This window comes from Anomaloglossus baeobatrachus, chromosome 6 (genome assembly GCF_048569485.1).
Source record: "Anomaloglossus baeobatrachus isolate aAnoBae1 chromosome 6, aAnoBae1.hap1, whole genome shotgun sequence".
NCBI classification, from domain to species: Eukaryota; Metazoa; Chordata; class Amphibia; order Anura; family Aromobatidae; genus Anomaloglossus; species Anomaloglossus baeobatrachus.
The window spans coordinates 581892122-581913509 of NC_134358.1; the positions used below are offsets into that span (position 1 = coordinate 581892122).

Sequence of the window (21388 nt, forward strand, 5' to 3'; positions counted from 1 at the left end):
CATTGCTACCGATATATCGTCGGGGTCACGTCGTGAGTGACGCACATCCGGCGTCGGTAGCGACATCGCAACGTGTAAATCCTAGGTGCGACGATGAACGAGCACAGAAGCGTACGATATCGCTGATCTGTGTAACATCGATCATTTTCATAATGTCGGGTCGACCGCAGGTACGATGTTGTTTGTCGTTCCAGCAGCTCCACACATCGCTGTGTGTAAAGCCGAAGAAGCGAAAAACATCTTCTTACCTGCGTCCCTACGGCAATGCGGGTGGGCGGGATGTTACGTCCTGCTCATCTCTGCCCCTCCGCTTCTATTGGCCGGCCGATTAGTGACGCCGCGGTGACGTCGCTGTGATGCCGAACTCACCTCCCCCTTGAAGGAGGGATATTTCGGCAATCACAGCGACGTCGCCGACCAGGTATGTGCGTGTGACGCTGCCGTAGCGATAATGTTCACTACGGCAGCAATCACCAAATATCGCATGTGCGACGGGGGCGGGGGCTATCACGCTCGGCATCGCTAGCAATTACTAGCGATGTCGCAACGTGTAAAGCCCGCCTTATTTACTGCTCTATTCTAGGTCTTCCTGTGTATAAAATGGATTCTTCAGATTTTGGGTTATTGTCAGCCTGATGAAGGGACCGGTGGAGTCTCCCTAGGTGCTATTTGTTGCCATCTTTTCAATTTGCCATTAAAAGGCATCAACCACCCAGGATTTTCAACCATTTTGTATCTACTGTCTCCATTCCAGGATATGGAAGTTGAGAAAACTGCAGAGCAAATCTCATAGACTTGAATGGAACGATCGACTTGTGTAAGAAATCACCTGTCTGGACTGTTGGGATTTTATTTAATTACAGTGGAAAACAATGTACTGAGACCACCAGTAATGACCAGGTTGGTTCTTTATTTGTGTGATTTATTGGTAAAATGTCCCAGAAGGCTCAGCTTGGCCTACTTCTTGGTGATGTCCTTTCCAGGTAGATGCTTAGGTCTTGAGGATCTATGGCTTGTATTTACACACATACGGATGAGCCAGGTTACAGTTAGCATCATTCCACATTAGAAACTCTGAAAAAGACAAGGGTGACAGACATGAGGACCCTACAAGCCACTTGTGACCTAATTGTGTATATAAAAGGCAGATCAGACACATCAGTGTACAGAAAGTGCAATGCAGAAGACGATTAACATAAAAAAGCGCAATGACTTCCAACAAGAGCAACCCCCCCCTTCCTCCACTATGAGATCTTGAGAAGTTTCATGTAATGGCAAATGCACTTGTAGGCCGGGGTTAGTCCCAGACTGCGTTCTGTAGATCTGGGTTTCCCCCATAGTGCTGTCTATAATCCTGCTGGCCGGGGTTACTCTACAGTGTGGTCCCTCTACACTGCGGCCCACGGAGCGGCCTCACTCCCCAGTTCGGCCTGCAGAGCGGCCTCACTCTACAGTGTGGCCTGCGGAGCGGCCTCACTTTACAGTGCGGCCCGCGGAGCAGCCTCATTCTACAGTGTGGTCCCTCTACAGTGCAGCCCGCAGAACGGCCTCACTCTACAGTGCGGCCCGCGGAGCAGCCTCATTCTACAGTGTGGTCCCTCTACAGTGCAGCCCGCAGAACGGCCTCACTCTACAGTGTGGCCCGCGGAGCAGCCTCATTCTACAGTGCGGCCCGCGGAGCGGCCTCACTCTACAGTGTGGTCCTTCTACAGTGCAGCCCGCGGAACGGCCTCACTCTACAGTGCAGCCCGCGGAGCAGCCTCACTCTACAGTGCGGCCCACGGAGCGGCCTCACTCCCCAGTTCGGCCTGCGGAGCGGCCTCACTTTACAGTGCGGTCCCTCTACAGTGCAGCCCGCGGAACGGCCTCACTCTACAGTGCGGCCCGCGGAGCAGCCTCATTCTACAGTGCGGCCCGCGGAGCAGCCTCATTCTACAGTGTGGTCCCTCTACAGTGCAGCCCGCGGAACGGCCTCACTCTACAGTGCGGCCCGCGGAGCAGCCTCATTCTACAGTGTGACCCGCGGAGCAGCCTCACTCTACAGTATGGTCTGTGGACGGGGGTCCCTCTGCAGTGTGGTCTGTGGACAGAAGTCCCTCTGCAGTGTGGTCTATGGACGGAAGTCCCTCTGCAGTGTGGTCTGTGGACATTTATCACGGTGCAGTGTGTCGCCCGTGGACTTGTATCACAGAAGGATTGTACCCTACATCCTTCTATATAATGCATTCTCGGACCACCCACATCAGGGGGATTTCTACCTGAAGATATATAGATAAGCGGTAGCACAATACTGGATGCGAGTGGTGTACATACGTGTATATCTGCCATGGGAAGAAAACCACACATCTCATTTCCCAGTGCATGTCTAGGGGAAATATTAGAATTTCATTATCGTTTCTCCTGGCTTCCACGTTGCTTATGGCTGGAAATGGTCGTTGTCATTCTTCAATTGTCGCAATATATTCACCAATAATTGCTCCTCTTTGTGTTAGTGTACAGCCATCAGTGATGTGCTTCCTTTGTTCGGTCCACCCCACATCTCACGTCGTCTGGTACCACCCAGGGCTCTGATTGTTTATACTGCACTACATGACAGACTTGTCGAAGTTGTCGTCAGCCTCTCACATCCATCTTTTTGTATTGTTTTTATGTGGTAGTGTTTTTTGTGTTTTCAGTAAGTATAAATATCCCTGCTCTACATCAGTGTTGCTGAAAAGAAGATAATATGTGATTTTATTAATTATACTGCTAAATCCAAAAATCACATCCGTTTCCTCCAGTCACCTCTAGCATTTCTGCAAAACGTTGTTTACTAAGAAACTTTTACAGTAAAAAAGATACATTATATATAATTCTATTATTTAGATATGCTGAATACGCAAAAAGACATGCTGACTATGTAACCGGTATAACTAATAGGAAGACTGCTTACTAAGCAGCTAAAAACTGTCAATGTCAGAATTTTATGGCCATATAAGAGGCGTGAAAACCAACAGCAGCATTCAGTCATTCAAGAGGCTTACAAGTTGCAGCAAACTTAACTCTGATAAAAAGTTTTTGTTTCACTAAGACATCAGAACCATGAGCATACATATCAAGACAGAAGGGGCAGACACATAATGGCCGACTACTGCTGCAGTTTACTGCATGACAACCCTGATCATAACTATTCTAGAGCATCGAAAGAGAAAAAATTCCCCCCAACAATTAAAATGGACATAACTTATGCTCTCTTGGTTAGATGATAGCCTTGTGTTTTGTATGTGCTATCACGTCTTCAGAATCTCTTATTAACCCTAATATTCAACTTGAAACCCTTCAAATCAAAACATTTCCCATTTGTGAAAAAAAAATTGCCGTATTGCATACACAATATCTGGAATCAGCACATTTCATTTGGGTAAAATCTGCAAAATGACTTGGGTCAGCAGAATGTTTATTCAGATATAGCCCTGTGTAATCTGCGAGAATGTGTTTTTGTGTTCCGTTAGGGTGTTGTGTAGCTTATTACATAGTTACATAGTTACATAGTTACTTAGGTTGAAAAAAGACCTAGGTCCATCTAGTTCAACCTTCCTCCACCAGTTCTACATTTAGTCATTAAGTCATTTATAACCAACAATGTTGTGTACTGAGGAAATCATCCAGCCCTTTTTTAAAAGCTGTTATAGTATCTGCCATTACTACCTCTTGTGGTAGGGCATTCCACAGTCTGACCGCTCTAACTGTAAAGAACCCTTTCCTATTTAGGTGTCGGAATCGCTTTTCTTCCACTCGCAGTGAGTGCCCCCTGGTCCTTAGTATTGTTTTCGGAACAAATAAGTTATGTGCCAGTCCTTTATATTGACCACACATGTATTTATACATATAAATGAGATCTCCTCTGAGACGTCTTTTTTCTAAGCTAAACATATCTAACTTTTTCAATCTGCCATCATACTGGCGGCCTCTATTCCTCCTCATACAGGCGGCCTCCATTCCTTGTAATAGTCTAGTTGCCCGCCTTTGAACTGACTAACTTCTGAATGTCCTTTTTAAAATGTGGAGCCCAAAACTGGATCCCGTATTCCAGATGTGGCCTTACAAGTGATTTATAGATGGGTAACAATACGTTGGGATCACGGGATCTAATCTCTCTTTTTATACACCCTAGAATCTTGTTTGCTTTAGCAGCTGCTGCCTGACATTGAGTGCTGCTGCTCAGCTTATTTGTAATGAGAATACCCAAGTCCTTCTCCTGTTCTGTAGTCCCGAGTTTACTTCCATTTAATGTATACGCAGCTATAGGATTACTCCGTCCTAGGTGCATTACTTTACATTTATCAACATTAAATCTCATTTGCCAAGTATCTGCCCAATCTGACATCTTATCCAGATCTTTTTGTAATATTGTACTATCCAGGTCAGTTTTTAATATCCTACATAGTTTGGTGTCATCGGCAAAGACTGACACTGTACTATCAATCCCATCCACAAGGTCAATAATATAGAGAGTAAAAAGAATTGGTCCTAGCACAGATCCCTGCGGCACCCCACTGCTGACTATAGCCCATTTAGAGAATGTACCATTTATGACTACTCTTTGTTTCCTATCTTTTAGCCAATTCCTTACCCAGTTGCATATAGTTTCCCCCTAGTCCTTGCTTCTGGAGCTTTAGTATAAGGCTATTATGTGGTACAGTATCAAATGCCTTTGCAAAGTCCAAATAAATCACATCAGCTGCATTACCAATATCCAGGTTTGCACTTACCCCCTCATAGAACCCCAACAGGTTGGTTAGACACGACTTATCTTTCATGAATCCATGCTGTTTGTCAGTTATCATATTATTTTCTGCAATATATTTTTGCATGTCATCCCTTAAAATGCCCTCAAAAACTTTGCATACTACTGATGTCAGGCTTACTGGACGGTAGTTGCCTGGATCTACCCTCTTACCTTTCTTAAATATCGGTACCACATCAGCAATCCTCCAATCCTGAGGCACCAACCCTGTTACAAGTGAGTCTAAAAAGATGAGATACAGCGGTCTGTCGATTACGGAGCTCAATTCCCTCAATATTCGTGGATGAATGCCATCTGGCCCTGGGGATTTGTCAATGTTTAATTTACTCAGACGTAGGCGTACTTCATCTTGTGTTAAATTAATTATATCGGGTGGTGGACTTTGATTTTTCACTTGTTGAATGATCCCTGGTACAGTCAGTTCCTTGGTGAATACAGATGAGAAATGCCTATTTAATATCTCAGTCTTTTGTTTGTCCTCTATAACTAACTTGTTATTATATTTTAAGGGTCCGATACTATCCTTTGTTTTCCTTTTGGCATTAATGTATTTATAAAAGATTTTGGGATTTATTTTAATGTCATTGGCGATTTTTGTTTCAGTAGCTAGTTTTGCTTGTTTGATTTCTTTTTTCATTGCCTATTGATATCTTTATACTCCTGCAATGCTATTTCTGTATTCTCAGCCTTTAAGATGTTAAACGCCCTTTGTTTTTGTTTTATTATACTTTGTACAGTCTTATTTATCCATAGTGGTTTCTTTTTATTCCTGGACATTTTATTACCAGAGGGTATAAGTTTTTTACAGGACTCTAGCAGTATATCCTTAAACTTACCCCATTTATGTTCGGTATCCCCAGTTACCATGACTCTGTCCCAATCTACACATTTAAGCTCTTCCCTTAATTTGATCGACATAAATATATGATGGGGAATTCTGCAAGTGTCTTCTCTATTTGAACCCTTCCAACATGTCCTACTGAGTGAGCTAGATATCCAGAAGAGCTGTCACGCTCCCGGGATCCCGATGCCGCCCGTCACTCACCGATCCGGTCCCTGGGCGCCCTGGCCGTGGCTGCTGCCCCCACTCTCCCTCCTGTGCCTCCTCCGTGCTCCCCACCCGTCGGCCCCGGCGTCCCGCTGCGGTCCGGGACCCAGCTTCTGGCCCCCCTGCATCTCCTCCGCTCTCTCCCCTGCGTCCTGTGCTTATCTCCAGCGCTCGGGCCTCGCGCATGCGCACTAGGGTGCGGGCGCAATTACTCACCTCTTGTTAAAGGGCCAGCATCACTGAAACAGGATATAGCTGATTACAGGTACAAGGTATATAAGACTTCCTTTTTCTTGTGGGCGGTGCCTGTTCAACGTGTTCTTGTAGTTTATCTCTTGCACTAGATGTTCAGGTCCCTCTGTGCTTTGTACACAGGTTAACCCTATCTCTGCCCACAGTGTCCGACGGCCAATCTGAGTGTGTCCAGCCTACCGCTTCCCAGGAGTCGCCCCGGTGACTATCAGCTGTGGATCCCGTCATCTTCCGTCAGCCTGTACCCGTCCCCGGTTCTGAATTCCATCTGGCCACATCAGCCTGCACTCCTCGCCGGACCCGTACTCCGACTGCTGTTTCCACTTGGCACGTGTACCCGGTTCCTGTCATCCGTCCTGCCCACGGCTACTGTTGGACTAGTCGCCATATCCTGTACGGACATCTGAAGGACGCGAAACCCGAACTCGCTTGTGTCCCGGCTGCTGTGCATCTAGACCCTCTGGGGAGGCCGCCAGACAGTCCCTGTATAGGGGTTCGCTCCTGGTTGTCTCTCTGGGGGAGTCCGGTGCACGGTCCCGTGGATCCACCTCTGGACTGAACGTTACAAGAGCACTACCATTCACAGCTCACCTACATAGAACCAGTCTAGGACCATACATGATAGAAGGGGACACAGGCAAAACTCACAAAAACCCATCATGACCCAAACATCAGCCAGACAAAAGTGGAAATCAAGATTCTTACTCAATTGCCAGGCACACGTCAGATCTGTTAGATCTCCTCCTCGATCTGCTCCATTGTAGAAGAGGAACTCAACTTCCTACAATCGGCAAAGAGCACGGCCCTATCCTTCATAATGGATTTGGCATAATACTATGGAAGGATAGATGTTTTTTATGACCTTTGTTAGTTTTGTAGTTTCAGTGGACAGTTTCTACAGCTCATTAAGCTTTGTTTTACTAATCCTCTCCAGTGTAAGGGGTGCTTCACACATAGCGAGATCGCTGCTGAGATTGCTGCTACGGCACGGTTTTGGTGACGCAACAGTGACCTCATTAGCGATCTCGCTGTGTGTGACACTGAGCAGCGATCTGGCCCCTGCTGCGAGATCGCTGCTCGTTACACACAGCCCTGGTTCCTTTTCTTCAAAGGCGCTCTCCCGCTGTGACACACAGATCGCTGTGTGTGATAGCAAGAGAGCGACGAAATGAAGCGAGCATTAGCCCGATATTTACCTTAGTTACCAGCCTCCGCAGCTCTCACGCTGCCTGTGCTGCCGGCTCCTGCTCTCTGCACATGTAGCTGCAGTACACATCGGGTTAATTAACCCGATGTGTACTGTAGCTAGGAGAGCAAGGAGCCAGCGCTAAGCAGTGTGCGCGGCTCCCTGCTCTCTGCACATGTAGCTGCAGTACACATCGGGTTAATTAACCCGATGTGTACTGTAGCTAGGAGAGCAAGGAGCCAGCGCTAAGCAGTGTGCGCGGCTCCCTGCTCTCGCGGTTATGATCGCTGCTTCGGCTGCTGTGTTTGACAGCTAAGTAGCGATCATAACAGCGACTTACAAGGTCGCTGTTACGTCACAGAAAATGGTGACGTAACAGCGACCTCGTTGTCGCTGTCGCTTAGTGTGAACCAGCCCTAACTTGTGCAGAAGACACAGTGGGAATGGCAGATAACATGTATATTAATGAGCTGTGAGGGTCACTTACTTTCTTTACATGTGAGCTCTCCACAATATTCTAATCCATTATGATTATCTGGTTGTTGGGGTGACCACGAGCGGTAGTTGTACATGGATCCATCATTCCACTTCCAGCGACGATTCTGAAACATAACGGTAGTGTTATAGGTGACAAGTCCTGTACACAGTTCTGCCTGTATTCTGCCAAACTGGACACTGAGACATGGAGACATCACTTCATACTGGGAGCACTCCCCTCCATCACCCCGACCCACATACTGATGATCGCCGGGTGTAATTGTAAGGGGGTGTAGGGCTTGGCCTACCCCAGACCTGCAAACCAGTTATATACCAAGTGTATTATATTACAGTGAAACCTCGGATTACGAGTAACCCAGTTTGCGAGCGTTCCACTAAGCTTTTCATAAATTTGTAACTCTGTTTGCGAGCAGGAACTCACAATACGAGCAAATGTTCACTGCGCACACTTCCGGTTCCATCCTGTCACTGCACTCTGATCCGCCCCGGCTCTATGTAAACCTGGAGGTAGCTCTTTGTCTATACAGTACAGTACATCTATGCCTGGGTCAGCTGTCACTGAGCCTTTGCGGTACTGTATTCCCTCTCATGGTTCTAGGTTGTGAGGGCTTATTCCTTGCTGCCTGGCTCTGATGGGCAGGCCACTATATCCTGTCGCTGCACCTCCGGTGCTTTGCCAGTGATATTTCCGGCTCAGCTGCATGATCTATGCTCTGCCCTGTCCCATCCTGACCTCTGTCTTCCCAAGAACCAATCTGACCTCTGTCTCCCTCTGGCCCCGACCTGACCTGTGTCTCCCATCTTCTCCTCTCCTCTTCTGTTCCGGCTAGCTGACTTCTCTATTGCCCTCTAATGGTCTTGCCTGCTTACTGCGCTCTTAGGTAAGCTTCAGTGCTTCTCTTCAGGCAGAGATACATTCGACCAGGTTTGTTTTACTACCCTATCGCACCCTAGGGGTTGCTCTGCTAACTACTCCCTTAGTTAGCTCTAGTTTCTCCTCGGTATAACATTACAATTCCATTGTACAGTACTGTATAGTATGCACACTATACAGTACAGTATTTTGTATAGTGTACTGCACTGTATGTCAATTTGCATTTGTGGATACAGTACAGTACTTGGGTTGTGGAATGAATTGTCTGAATTTCAATTATTTCCTATGGGAAAATTCGCTTTGATATAAGAGTAAATTGGTTTAAGAGCACACTCCCGGAACCAATTATGCCCATAAACCAAAGTTCCACTGTATATTCATGTGTAATGTGTGTGTGTGTGTGTGTGTGTGTGTGTGTGTGTGTGTGTGTGTGTGTGTGTGTGTGCGCGCGTGTGTATTCGGCCACTAGGTGGCCACCCTGTGTAAAGCCACTTCCCTGGTGCCTACCAGGCAGGAAAGGGTTAGTGTGGGAGGAGATTCCCCAAGGAGTTTGAACAGCGAAGAAGCCCCAATCTACATAGAATAAATCTGACCCACTGGGGCCCTGGTCAGAGTTGGGCTGAGCGAACCACATCCTAAAAGTGTGAAGTCCGGATGGCCTGGATGTTAGCCACCCCCGGCAGATACCCAAAGACCCCTCTCTATCGGCTGAAGGTCAGTTGGCTCCCACGGTGAGAGTAGGTCCTGGCAAACCGGAACCAGAGGATTCCTGTCCCAAAAGATCTCATCATAGCTTATAGCTAACGCCCTGTGGGTGGGACGTTGGGACCCCTGCAGGAATTCTTGTATCTGCGTTGAAAGACAGAAGCATAGGTTTTAATGTGGTTGGCTGCTGTTACCTTTTTAGGGGACAAGTGTTATGCGGGGGCCTATCTGTGACTACCTGGCTAGTCCAGGGCGTCACACAGGATAGAGGGGATGAGGGGCTCGAAGGCCCGAGTGCCTGGGAAGTGGCTGGCAGGCAAATTGAAAGCAATAACTATTGGAAACCTCAATGGGAAACAAGAGTACACTGTGAAGGTATTACTGAAGAGAAGTTGTATGTCTCCAGTAACATTCAAGATGTGTGCCCCCCTATGGTGAGATGAAGTACTGCATGTGACACTGAATGTTGCCAGTAAAGATCTGTTGTTGTTTAAGGAAAAAGACTGTGCGTATAGTGTGAGGGCACTGTGACCTGCTGCAAGTCCCAGCAAGCCTTCCCCTGCATTAGAGGTGCGGTGGCAGTGCAAAGAACTGACCCAGGGCTGCACTGCAGCAAGACAGCAGTATCTGGCACTACTACACCCTCACCCAACTGCCCATCTAACATAATCACATCCTCGGAGACACTGATACATGGAAACATCACTTCTTACAGGGAGCACTCCTAACCCCCCCATCACTCCCACCCAAATAGTGATGATCGCCGGGTGTAATCACCTGCTCGCGGTCGTGACGTCCTATCTATAGTGGTATATACTGGGGACTGATACATGGAGATATGACCTCTTACAGGGAGCACTCCCACCCATCACCACCACCCACAAAGTGATGATAGCCAGGTGTAAATGTGGCACCCATGAGGCTTCAGTCGCCATAGTGTTTTGCACCTGATTTAAGGTGTAATGCTGCACCTGGATCCTGAGGAGGTCGGTACCGGTTTCACCACTTACACACTCAAATACAACACCAGGTTGCCCTCCCCAATGGCGACCGGGCTAGGGTAGGGTCTAAAGGTAGCCACTAGTAACGGGACCCAGGGAGGAGCAGCCACCAGGGGGAGTTAGGAGCCAACACAACAGTTAGGGGGAGATCTTCAGCGGGAGAGGAAAGGAGCAGACGTGTCTTACCGGTGCTGCGGTGGGACAGAGGAGTTGTTCTTGTGGTTGCCGAAGTGTGAGCTTAAACACTCCCTCGGAACCAGCGCCATGCCAGGTGCAGGACCCTAGGGAAGATTACACTCCCCTCATCATCCTTCCCGGGACCCGCTCCACCTGTGGGGAGCGACACCATCTCTGTTGCTACTACCATCCACCCCGGAGGACAGCGACAGCAGCGGGGGCTAAATCCATGGCCACATACCACAGGTGGCGTCAAGACATTCATCCTAACACTACCCCCATCATCTTCCCTCCTTATTGGTGTACACCTCGGGGCACGAAGCCGGGCAGGCCACCGCGACATCCCAGATCATCACACCAGCCAGGTGACGAGTAACTCAGGTACGAGATTCCCCGTGCCTGACAACCCCTTTCCCCTGGGTGCTCCATAATCACCTGCTCGGGGTCGTGGCGTCCTATCCATAGTGGTATATATTGGGGACTGATACATGGAGGAGACATCACTTCTTACAGGGAACACTCCCACCCATCACCCTCACCCTCATAGTTATGATCGCCGGGTGTAATCACCTGCTCGGGGTCGTGACATCCTATCCATAGTGGTATATACTGGGGACATCATTTCTTACAGGGAGCATTTCCCCCCCATCACCACCACCCACATAGTGATGATCACCTGCTCGGGGTCGTGAAGTCCTATCCACACTGGCTGGTTCTTCTGATAGGCCGATATGTGGGAGGCAATGATGTCAGCTTCTGCAGAATCCATGATCGACGCTAGATGAGCTCCGTGGCCATAAGCTTGGCAGTCAAACTGTGGGGAGATGTTGGACACAAGGTTTGTTACTTAAATGTGGAGCACTGTAGAATACATTGGACTGCACTATGGGATCATCTGCCCGGACAGACGGATGTTGTGACCATTTATCAGCCACGTGTTCTGCTTCTACATCAAGAATTCCCCCAGGTCACAATTAGAGGGGAAAGTCACCCAGCATTTTCATATCTGTATGTTATGACCTGGGCGTCCAGTGCCTGATGCTGGAGTATGCGCCCATCATCATTTCATGGAGACATGACACTGATTATTAACTATAAGAAACTAAACTGTTAGTAAGAGGCGGAGCTTCAGTGTGGGAGGAGCCATTCATAGACTACCTGTCACTGAGGGGGCAGCTCCCATCGTTCACTGAAGGCCGCCACCTATTTGTGCTAGATCGGTTGTTAACGACTTCATTATCCCTATGAATATTTATGATGCACCACCTCAACCTCATTTATATCACACACTATAAAGAAAAAGACATGGATGAGGTTCTTTGCTACCATTCTGATCAGACTGTATTAAGCCCACTGCCACGTCACGGCGAACCTCTTGAGTGGGTCCCTATTCTAAACCTTATAGTGTGGCACTGTGCACTAACCGCCGCTGCAGTGACAAAGCACCAGCAAGGCAGGTGACCTGGTGCCTCACAGCTCCCATGCTGCAAGGCGAAGCCCCCATGGCTCCAGGCCCCACCGCCCCACTGACACGAAACCACCACTTTATAGTGTGTTATACAACCTAATTTATATTTTTGCTATGAAAACTTGAGTAAATGTTTTTCTAAAAGGAGGATTGGTGAGGAAATATTTCACAACTCAGTAGGTTGTGTTTAATGAAGGTGCCTGTGCGGACCATTGACATGGGCTGGTTCTGATAAGGATACTGACTTGGACCCATTTATCACGTTTGTTTTGGTTGCGACTCCTTGGCTTGGATTCTCAAGACTGGTCAAGCGTGCAGGACAATGGTTCCCGGTGGCTGGACAGGATCCACTCATCTGGACCGTTTCATTGAATTCTGGGGTACCCTTTTTTTCTCATGGAGAGCAGCACAACCCCCGGTTCTCATGTTTCTCTTACCTCGGCTTCAGACCAGGGTAGTGCATAGCGGAAGTAGCCATAGCAGTTTGCCTTGTAGTAGAACCAGCCATTGGGGCAGCTGGAGCGAGCTTTACCACCTGAAAATAAGATGCAATGGTGAAATAGTGAGGCCTGGCACAGATTCTACCTGACAGAGGGCGATGTCCCCAGGTCCTCAGTCCGTGTGTTGGTGGCTATGACCTTGTCTCCATCTTTACTTCTATGTGTGTAAGGGAAGGAAGTACAGTGCCATGTTCTGGAGACATCTACACAAGAGAACCTGGAGCAAGGAGGGCAGAGGAGCCAGTGGGAGACTGTGGGATGGGATGTGAGGGTAATGTGCTGGACGCAGGCAGAAGATTGGCCTCTATAGAAGCGTCACATTGAACCCTCTTCACAGAAGACTTGCACATCCTTCGTGTCTCCTAACGTCTCCGGGACAGGTTGGACCTACATCCAACAGTGATGGGATATTGTACCTTCAGCGACCTGTGTGACTGCCAGGGATCCCAGAAGAACGAGGGCGCACCAGGTGACGGCCATGATACCTGCAGAACAGACATGGAGTGTCATTAGCTTCTAGACATTATGCAGTCAGACGGACCAGGATTTGGCCCTCAACCCTTTACGCTTGCCAGTCTTGTAAACCCCCCACTACAGAACATCAGCCATCTACCTGTGGAGATCAGTTCTGGGAGCCATGAATGCCCTTCTTACACAGAACATTCTGTGCTCAGATATAGATAATATGTACAGGGTGGGCCATACGTATGTGTGGAGCCCGCCAGCTGCAGGGGCTCACCCCAGCGACACCGCTCCACCTCCAGGGACGCCGCAGGGCCTTCACGTGTTGGTATCTTTTCTGGCAACAGGCATGTCGGTTATTTACTTCTAAGTCGTGACGCCACTCTCGGTTTGCGGTCAGGGTTATAGGTGACCGCCACTGCAGTTTTAACGAGCATCTGGGGCTGATGGAATCTGCAGTCAGATGGGGTGGCTTCCCGAGAGTGAGGCTGGCCCCAGGGGCTCGGGTGTATGTGTGTGTGGAACCACAGGTTGCAGAATAACTCAGGCACAGTCCAGGGTGTCTTTTAACTTGTTTACTCACGTTCAGGTGGTGTTCTGAGATAACCCGGGCGATACTGAGATGAACCAAGAGGAACAAGGTATCCTTCAGGCTGGTCGAAGGCGGGCTTTGCACGTTGCGACATCGCAAGCCGATGCTGCGATGTCGCACGCGATAGTCCCCGCCCCCTTCGCAGGTACGCTATCGTGTGATAGCTGGCGTAGCGAAAATTATCGCTACGCCAGCTTCACATGCACTCACCTGCCCTGCGACCGTCGCTCTGGCCGGCGACCCGCCTCTTTCCTAAGGGGGCGGGTTGTGCGGCGTCATAGCGACGTCACACGGCAGGCGGCCAATAGCGGCGGAGATGAGCAGGATGTAAACATCCTGCCCACCTCCTTCCTTCCGCATATCCTACGGAAGCCGCGGTGACGCCGGTAGGAGATGTTCATCGCTCCTGCGACTTCACACACAGCGATGTGTGCTGCTGCAGGAGCGAGGAACAACATTGTACCGTCGCGTCAGCGTAATTATGGATTACGCCGATGCTGCACCGATGATACGATTACGACGATTTTGCGCTCGTTAATCGTATCATCTAGGCTTTACACACTACGATGTCGCATGCGATGCCGGATGTGCGTCACTTTCAATTTTACCCCACCGACATCGCACCTGCGATGTCGTAGTGTGCAAAGCCCGCCTAAGGGTAACCGTTAACTTGCCTTCTTAGCACTTTCTTGTTTCAGACAGTCCCTGACTTGAAGTACTGTGGGACTCATCCAGGGAAGTCGCTGCTGCCTTTTCTCCCCTTTTTGGCCCATTTGCTGGCAGCATGGACCAAGGTGGATAGCTTCAGGCTCAATCCTCCTTATGGGCCCCCTCGTTGCTGCAGATGCTCGGACTCTAGTTGGTTGGTGTGGGACTTGTGGTCCCCACACTGGCAGGTTTAGTAGATAGTTAAACTTGAGCCTACTTCGGGAACCTGTTTTCTCTGCGTCCCTAGCCCCCAGAAGTCTCCGTACACGCCAGCCGACTTCCTCAGTGTCTTTCTGTCCAACTTCTGGTGACCGTTCTCCCTCGCCAACGGCTACTACACGGGCAGGGTCTGACTAGCGTGTCTGCGTGCCCGCTCTCCCGCTTTAGACTGACGTGTCCTCCTCTACTACTTTTTCCTGACTGCCACTGCCACCTAGCTTCCAGCCTCTCCACCACCACTAGCTGAGATGTGGAGGCCACGCCCCCTCTTGGGTCTGCCCAAGGGTCCCCTCTAAGGTGTGTGTGAGACCTGGTTACTATGTGTCTGTACGTACACACCCTATTTCAGCCTTTGGATTTACCTAAAGGTACTGACCCAGCAGTAACCAGTGGCGCCTGACCAGGTCAGGGGCGCCACATTTGGATACACCCTGATAAAATGGAAGTGGTTGCTGATATCACCTTACCGTTTGTGGCATATTAGTACATGGGAGGGGCCAAACATTTCAGGCCGGGTGACACCCATGGCGGCCATCTGCAAAGCCGTCATTTTGACTTCAACTTTAATTTTTTCAATGGGAAGGGGGTCATGTGACACATTAAACACATAGAGAATTGCACAAGGAAAACAATGGTGTGCTCATTTTTAACGTAGCTTTATTCATTATCAAGTGCTGTCCATTGAAATGAATTGTCAAAGCAATTCTCTTCTCCCACTCTCGACACACCGAGAGCAATACCACAGATCCAGGACCCAGGATGTGGGGCACCTGAAACAACGGATACAGGAGGCCTGTGGTAGCATTTCTTTTGTGGTATTGCTCTCGGTGTGTCAAGAGTGTGATAGACAGAGATGAGGAGGAGATGTACTGCAGAGCAGAGCTGTGGAGAGGACGTGTAGGTGATAAACAGATGAGGAGATGTAGGGCGGTGCAGATCTGTGGAGAGGATGTGTAGGTGATAGACAGATGAGGAGGAGATGTAGGGCGGTGCAGCACTGTGGAGAGGATGGGTAGGTGATAGACAGAGATGAGGAGGAGATGTACTGCAGAGCAGAGCTGTGGAGAGGACGTGTAGGTGATAAACAGATGAGGAGATGTAGGGCAGTGCAGATCTGTGGAGAGGATGTGTAGGTGATAGACAGATGAGGAGGAGATGTAGGGCGGTGCAGCACTGTGGAGAGGACAGGTAGGTGATAGACAGAGATGAGGGAGGAGATGTAGGGGGCTGAAGTACTGTGAAGAGGATGGATAGGTGATAAACAGAGATGAGGAGATGTAGGGCGGTGCAGCACTGTGGAGAGGACAGGTAGGTGATAGACAGAGATGAGGAGGAGATGTGGGTGGCTGTAGAACTGTGGAGAAGATGGGTAGGTGATAGACACATATGAGGAGGAGATGTAGAGCAGTGCAGCACTGTGGAGAGGACAGGTAGGTGATACACAAAGATGAGGGAGGAGATGTAGGTGGGTGCAGAACTGTGGAGAGGATGGGTAGGTGATACACAGACATAAGGGAGGAGATGTAGGGCAGTGCAGAACTGTGGAGAGCTTGTGGGTGACAGTGATAAGTTTATATTGGATTCTGTAGCGGATAGGCAATTGGTGCAATGACTGGAATGGCGCAGAGGCATTAGTGAAGCAGTTGGAGAGGAGTATGATCCTGGCTGCAGTATTCAGGATGGATTGGAGAGGGGAGAGTTTAGTAACATACAGACCAATTAGTAAAGAATTACAGTAATCCAGGCGAGAATGAATAAGAGCAACAGTAAGGGGTACATTACACGTTGCGAAATCGCTAGCATCAGCTACCGATGCCGAGCGCGATAGTACCTGCCCCCGTCGCACATGCGATATGTGGTGATTGCTGCCGTAGCGAACATTATCGCTACGGCAGCTTCACACGCACATACCTGCTCGGCGACGTCGCTGTGACTGCCGAACTATCCCTCCTTCAAGGGAGAGGTGCAATCAGCGTCACCGCAACGTCACTAATCGGCCGGCCAATAGAAGTGGAGGGGCGGAGATAAGCGGGACATAACATCCTGCCCACCTTCTCCCTTCCGCATTGCCGTCGGTACGCAGGTAAGGAGATGTTTGTTCCTCCTGCGGGTTTACACACAGCGATTTGTGGTGCTGCAGGAACGAAAAACAACATCGTACCTGTGGTTGACCCGACATTATGGAAATAACCGACGCTACACAGATCACCGATTTTCGACGCTTTTGCGATCGTTTATCGTCGCACCTAGGATTTACACGTTGCGATGTCGCTACCGGCGCCGGATGTGCGTCACTAACGATGTGACACCGACGATATTTCGGAAGCGATGTCGCAACGTGTAAAGCCCCCCTAAGAGTTTTTCCAGAGTCAATGGTAAGAAAAGTTCGAATTCTAGAGATGTTTTTGAGGTGGAGATGACATGGCTGAGTGAGTGAACGAAGGTGGGGAGTGAAGGAGAGATCGGAGTCAAATATAACCCCAAGACAGCGGGCGCGCTGCTGGGGAGTAATGGTAGAGCCACACACAGAAATGGTACAGTAATAGTACTAGTAATAGTAATATCGATTGAAGCAGAGAGATCCAGGAAAATCAGCCGGGAGCAGGGACCATTAGATTTAGCTGTTAGTAGATCATTACAGACTTTAGTAAGAGCAGTTTCAGTAGAGTGTAAGGACCCGAAACCAGATTGTAGAGCAGAGGTCTCAAACACGCGGCCCGCGGGCCACATGTTGCCCCTGAGGCTGCTTTTTGTGGCCCGATGACACCTAGACCCCGTGAGATTGCTGCCCGGTACATACACGGGGCCGCTGCTGTCAGCATTTTCCTTCCGGCGAGTATAAACTGCGGCACTGCGCAGAGAAGCCTCTACACAACTTTACTAATGGCAGCTGCCACCGGCCAATCAGAGGCCAGCAGCTAACATGGGTGCATTCTGATTGGCCGGCGTGGCTGCCATTAGTAAAGATATGGGCAGAGCAGTGCCACAAATCGTTCTCCAGTAGGAAAACGATGATGGCGGCGGCCCCGTGTACCAGACAGCAATCGTCATGGCCCTCACGGGCTCTAGGTGCCTGCAGGCTGTAAGAAGCAGGTAAGGAGGACATTGGGAATAGAGGACAGGTGAGAAAAATCTTTTTTTTCTATGTGAGCAACATCATAACAGGATATTACTACAAGGGGCAATATGTGCACAATACTACAGGGGACAATTTGGGCTCAGTACTACAAGATGGGAACAATATGGACACATAACTACAAGATGGGAACAATATGGGCTCAGTACTACAAGATGGGAACAATATGGACACATTACTACAAGATGGGAACAATATGGACACATTACTACAAGATGGGAACAATATGGGCACATTACTACAAGATGGGAACAATATGGACACATTACTACAAGATGGGAACAATATGGACACATTACTACAAGATGGGAACAATATGGGCACATTACTACAAGATGGGAACAATATGGGCACATTACTACAAGATGGGAACAATATGGACACATTACTACAAGATGGGAACAATATGGACACATTACTACAAGATGGGAACAATATGGACACATTACTACAAGATGGGAACAATATGGGCTCAGTACTACAAGATGGGAACAATATGGGCTCAGTACTACAAGATGGGAACAATATGGACACATTACTACAAGATGGGAACAATATGGACACATTACTACAAGATGGGAACAATATGGACACATTACTACAAGATGGGAACAATATGGACACATTACTACAAGATGGGAACAATATGGACACATTACTACAAGATGGGAACAATATGGGCTCAGTACTACAAGATGGGAACAATATGGACACATTACTACAAGATGGGAACAATATGGACACATTACTACAAGATGGGAACAATATGGACACGTTACTACAAGATGGGAACAATATGGGCACATTACTACAAGATGGGAACAATATGGACACATTACTACAAGATGGGAACAATATGGACACATTACTACAAGATGGGAACAATATGGGCACATTACTACAAGATGGGAACAATATGGGCTCAGTACTACAAGATGGGAACAATATGGACACATTACTACAAGATGGGAACAATATGGGCACATTACTACAAGATGGGAACAATATGGGCACATTACTACAAGATGGGAACAATATGGGCTCAGTACTACAAGATGGGAACAATATGGGCTCAGTACTACAAGATGGGAACAATATGGACACATTACTACAAGATGGGAACAATATGGACACATTACTACAAGATGGGAACAATATGGACACATTACTACAAGATGGGAACAATATGGGCACATTACTACAAGATGGGAACAATATGGACACATTACTACAAGATGGGAACAATATGGGCACATTACTACAAGATGGGAACAATATGGGCACATTACTACAAGATGGGAACAATATGGACACATTACTACAAGATGGGAACAATATGGGCTCAGTACTACAAGATGGGAACAATATGGACACATTACTACAAGATGGGAACAATATGGGCACATTACTACAAGATGGGGGACACTACTAAAAGATGAGGACCAGGATGGACACATAACTACAAAGTGCTGGCCAAAATTACTATGTGGTGCTAATTATAAAACAATATTACTTACAAGATGGGAATAAAATGTAAAAAAAATTAAAATAAAGAATGTTTTTTTTCCCATAAAAAGAATTTTTAATATATAAACTAAACTAAAAAAGTGCACATTTATTATAATAAACAGGCAAAATTTTTTCAAAAAACATGATTTAAAAGGTATATAGAAAAAAATATGCAATCATTAAAGATGTCAGTGGGTCCAGCAAAGAATGCGACCCCCAAATATTTTTTTTTTCTATGTGCAGCCCTTATACTCAGCCGAGTTTGAGACCCCTGTTGTAGAGGGTCAAGGAGAGAGTTATCTGACAGATAGCGGATTAGACGGGAGTGGACCTGACGTTCCAGGAGTTTGGAGATGAAGGGGAAATTAGAGACTGGTCTGTAGTTTTGGTCCAGGGATGGTTTAAGTAATGGGTGTATGCTGGCGTGTGTGAAGGATGAGGGAAAAACCAGAGGAGATAGAGATTGAATATTTTAGTTAGGTGAGTGGTGACAGCTGGGGTGACAGATTTAAGGAGATGTGAGGGCATAGGGTCACTGGTGCTGGTAGTAGGGCGAGGAGATACGAGGAGCCTGGTGACTTCTTCTGTGACCGGATCAAAGAGTGAAAGTCAGCTAGATGAAGTGTAGGAGGGCAGACAATGTGCGGTGTTATGAGGCTGTGACAAAATTTCCTGGCGTATATGGTCAATTTTTTCTTTAAAATAATTGGCTAGGTCGTCTGCGCTGAGGTTGGTGGTTGGGTCCAGAACTCTTGGTCCGAGGAGGGAATGGAAAGTATCAAAGAGTCGTTTAGGATTGTTGGCAGTGAGGTGATGAGGGTGCTGAAGTCGCTGGTTTAGAGAGGTGAAGGGCAGCATTGTATGTTTTGAGCATAAACTTATACAGTAATGGATGAAATCTTCACCTAGATTGGATTTTCTCCACAGACGTTCAGCGCACCTAGAGCACCGCTGGAGAAAACATGTTTGCAATGTGTGCCAGGGCTGCTGCCATCTGTGCAGAGTGGCTCTGTGTATAGCAGGAGCAGCGTCATCCAGGGCTGCCGCCATCTGTGCAGAGTGGCTCTGTGTGTAGCAGGAGCAGCTTCATCCAGGGCTGCCGCCATCTGTGCAGAGTGGCTCTGTGTGTAGCAGGAGCAGCGTCATCCAGGGCTGCCGCCATCTGTTTAGAGTGGCTCTGTGTGTAGCAGGAGCAGCGTCATCCAGGGCTGCCACCATCTGTGCAGAGTGGCTCTGTGTGTAGCAGGTGCAGCTTCATCCAGGGCTGCCGCCATCTGTGCAGAGTGGCTCTGTGTGTAGCAGGAGCAGCTTCATCCAGGGCTGCCGCCATCTGTGCAGAGTGGCTCTGTGTGTAGCAGGAGCAGCGTCATCCAGGGCTGCCGCCATCTGTTTAGAGTGGCTCTGTGTGTAGCAGGTGCAGCTTCATCCAGGGCTGCCGCCATCTGTGCAGAGTGGCTCTGTGTGTAGCAGGAGCAGCTTCATCCAGGGCTGCTGCCATCTGTGCAGAGTGGCTCTGTGTGTAGCAGGGGCAGCTTCATCCAGGGCTGCTGCCATCTGTGCAGAGTGGCTCTGTGTGTAGCAGGTGCAGCTTCATCCAGGGCTGCTGCCATCTGTGCAGAGTGGCTCTGTGTGTAGCAGGTGCAGCTTCATCCAGGGCTGCCGCCATCTGTGCAGAGTGGCTCTGTGTGTAGCAGGAGCAGCGTCATCCAGGGCTGCCGCCATCTGTTTAGAGTGGCTCTGTGTGTAGCAGGAGCAGCGTCATCCAGGGCTGCCACCATCTGTGCAGAGTGGCTCTGTGTGTAGCAGGTGCAGCTTCATCCAGGGCTGCCGCCATCTGTTTAGAGTGGCTCTGTGTGTAGCAGGAGCAGCGTCATCCAGGGCTGCCGCCATCTGTGCAGAGTGGCTCTGTGTGTAGCAGGAGCAGCTTCATCCAGGGCTGCTGTCGTCTGTGCAGAGTGGCTCTGTGTGTAGCAGGAGCAGCTTCATCCAGGGCTGCTGCCATCTGTGCGGAGTGGCTCTGTGTGTAGCAGGGGCAGCTTCATCCAGGGCTGCTGCCATCTGTGCAGAGTGGCTCTGTGTGTAGCAGGTGCAGCTTCATCCAGGGCTGCTGCCATCTGTGCAGAGTGGCTCTGTGTGTAGCAGGTGCAGCTTCATCCAGGGCTGCCGCCATCTGTGCAGAGTGGCTCTGTGTGTAGCAGGTGCAGCTTCATCCAGGGCTGCTGCCGTCTGTGCAGAGTGGCTCTGTGTGTAGCAGGAGCAGCTTCATC

The 21388-nt window shown here is 48.8% G+C and overlaps 1 protein-coding gene across 1 annotated transcript in view; it reads right to left on the bottom strand.

Moving 5' to 3' along the window:
• Positions 1–890: 890 nt before the first annotated feature.
• Positions 891–21388, bottom strand: part of LOC142244661 (regenerating islet-derived protein 4-like) — a 64704-nt gene continuing 44206 nt past the window's right edge. Inside the window, exons 2-6 of the mRNA XM_075316935.1 lie at positions 12912–12980; positions 12433–12530; positions 11204–11341; positions 7760–7874; positions 891–1074 (exon numbers count right to left, since the gene is read on the bottom strand). Coding sequence (XP_075173050.1) covers positions 1007–1074; positions 7760–7874; positions 11204–11341; positions 12433–12530; positions 12912–12975 — 483 coding nt within the window. The 5' untranslated portion in view covers positions 12976–12980 and the 3' untranslated portion in view covers positions 891–1006. The remainder of the gene's footprint in view (positions 1075–7759; positions 7875–11203; positions 11342–12432; positions 12531–12911; positions 12981–21388) is intronic.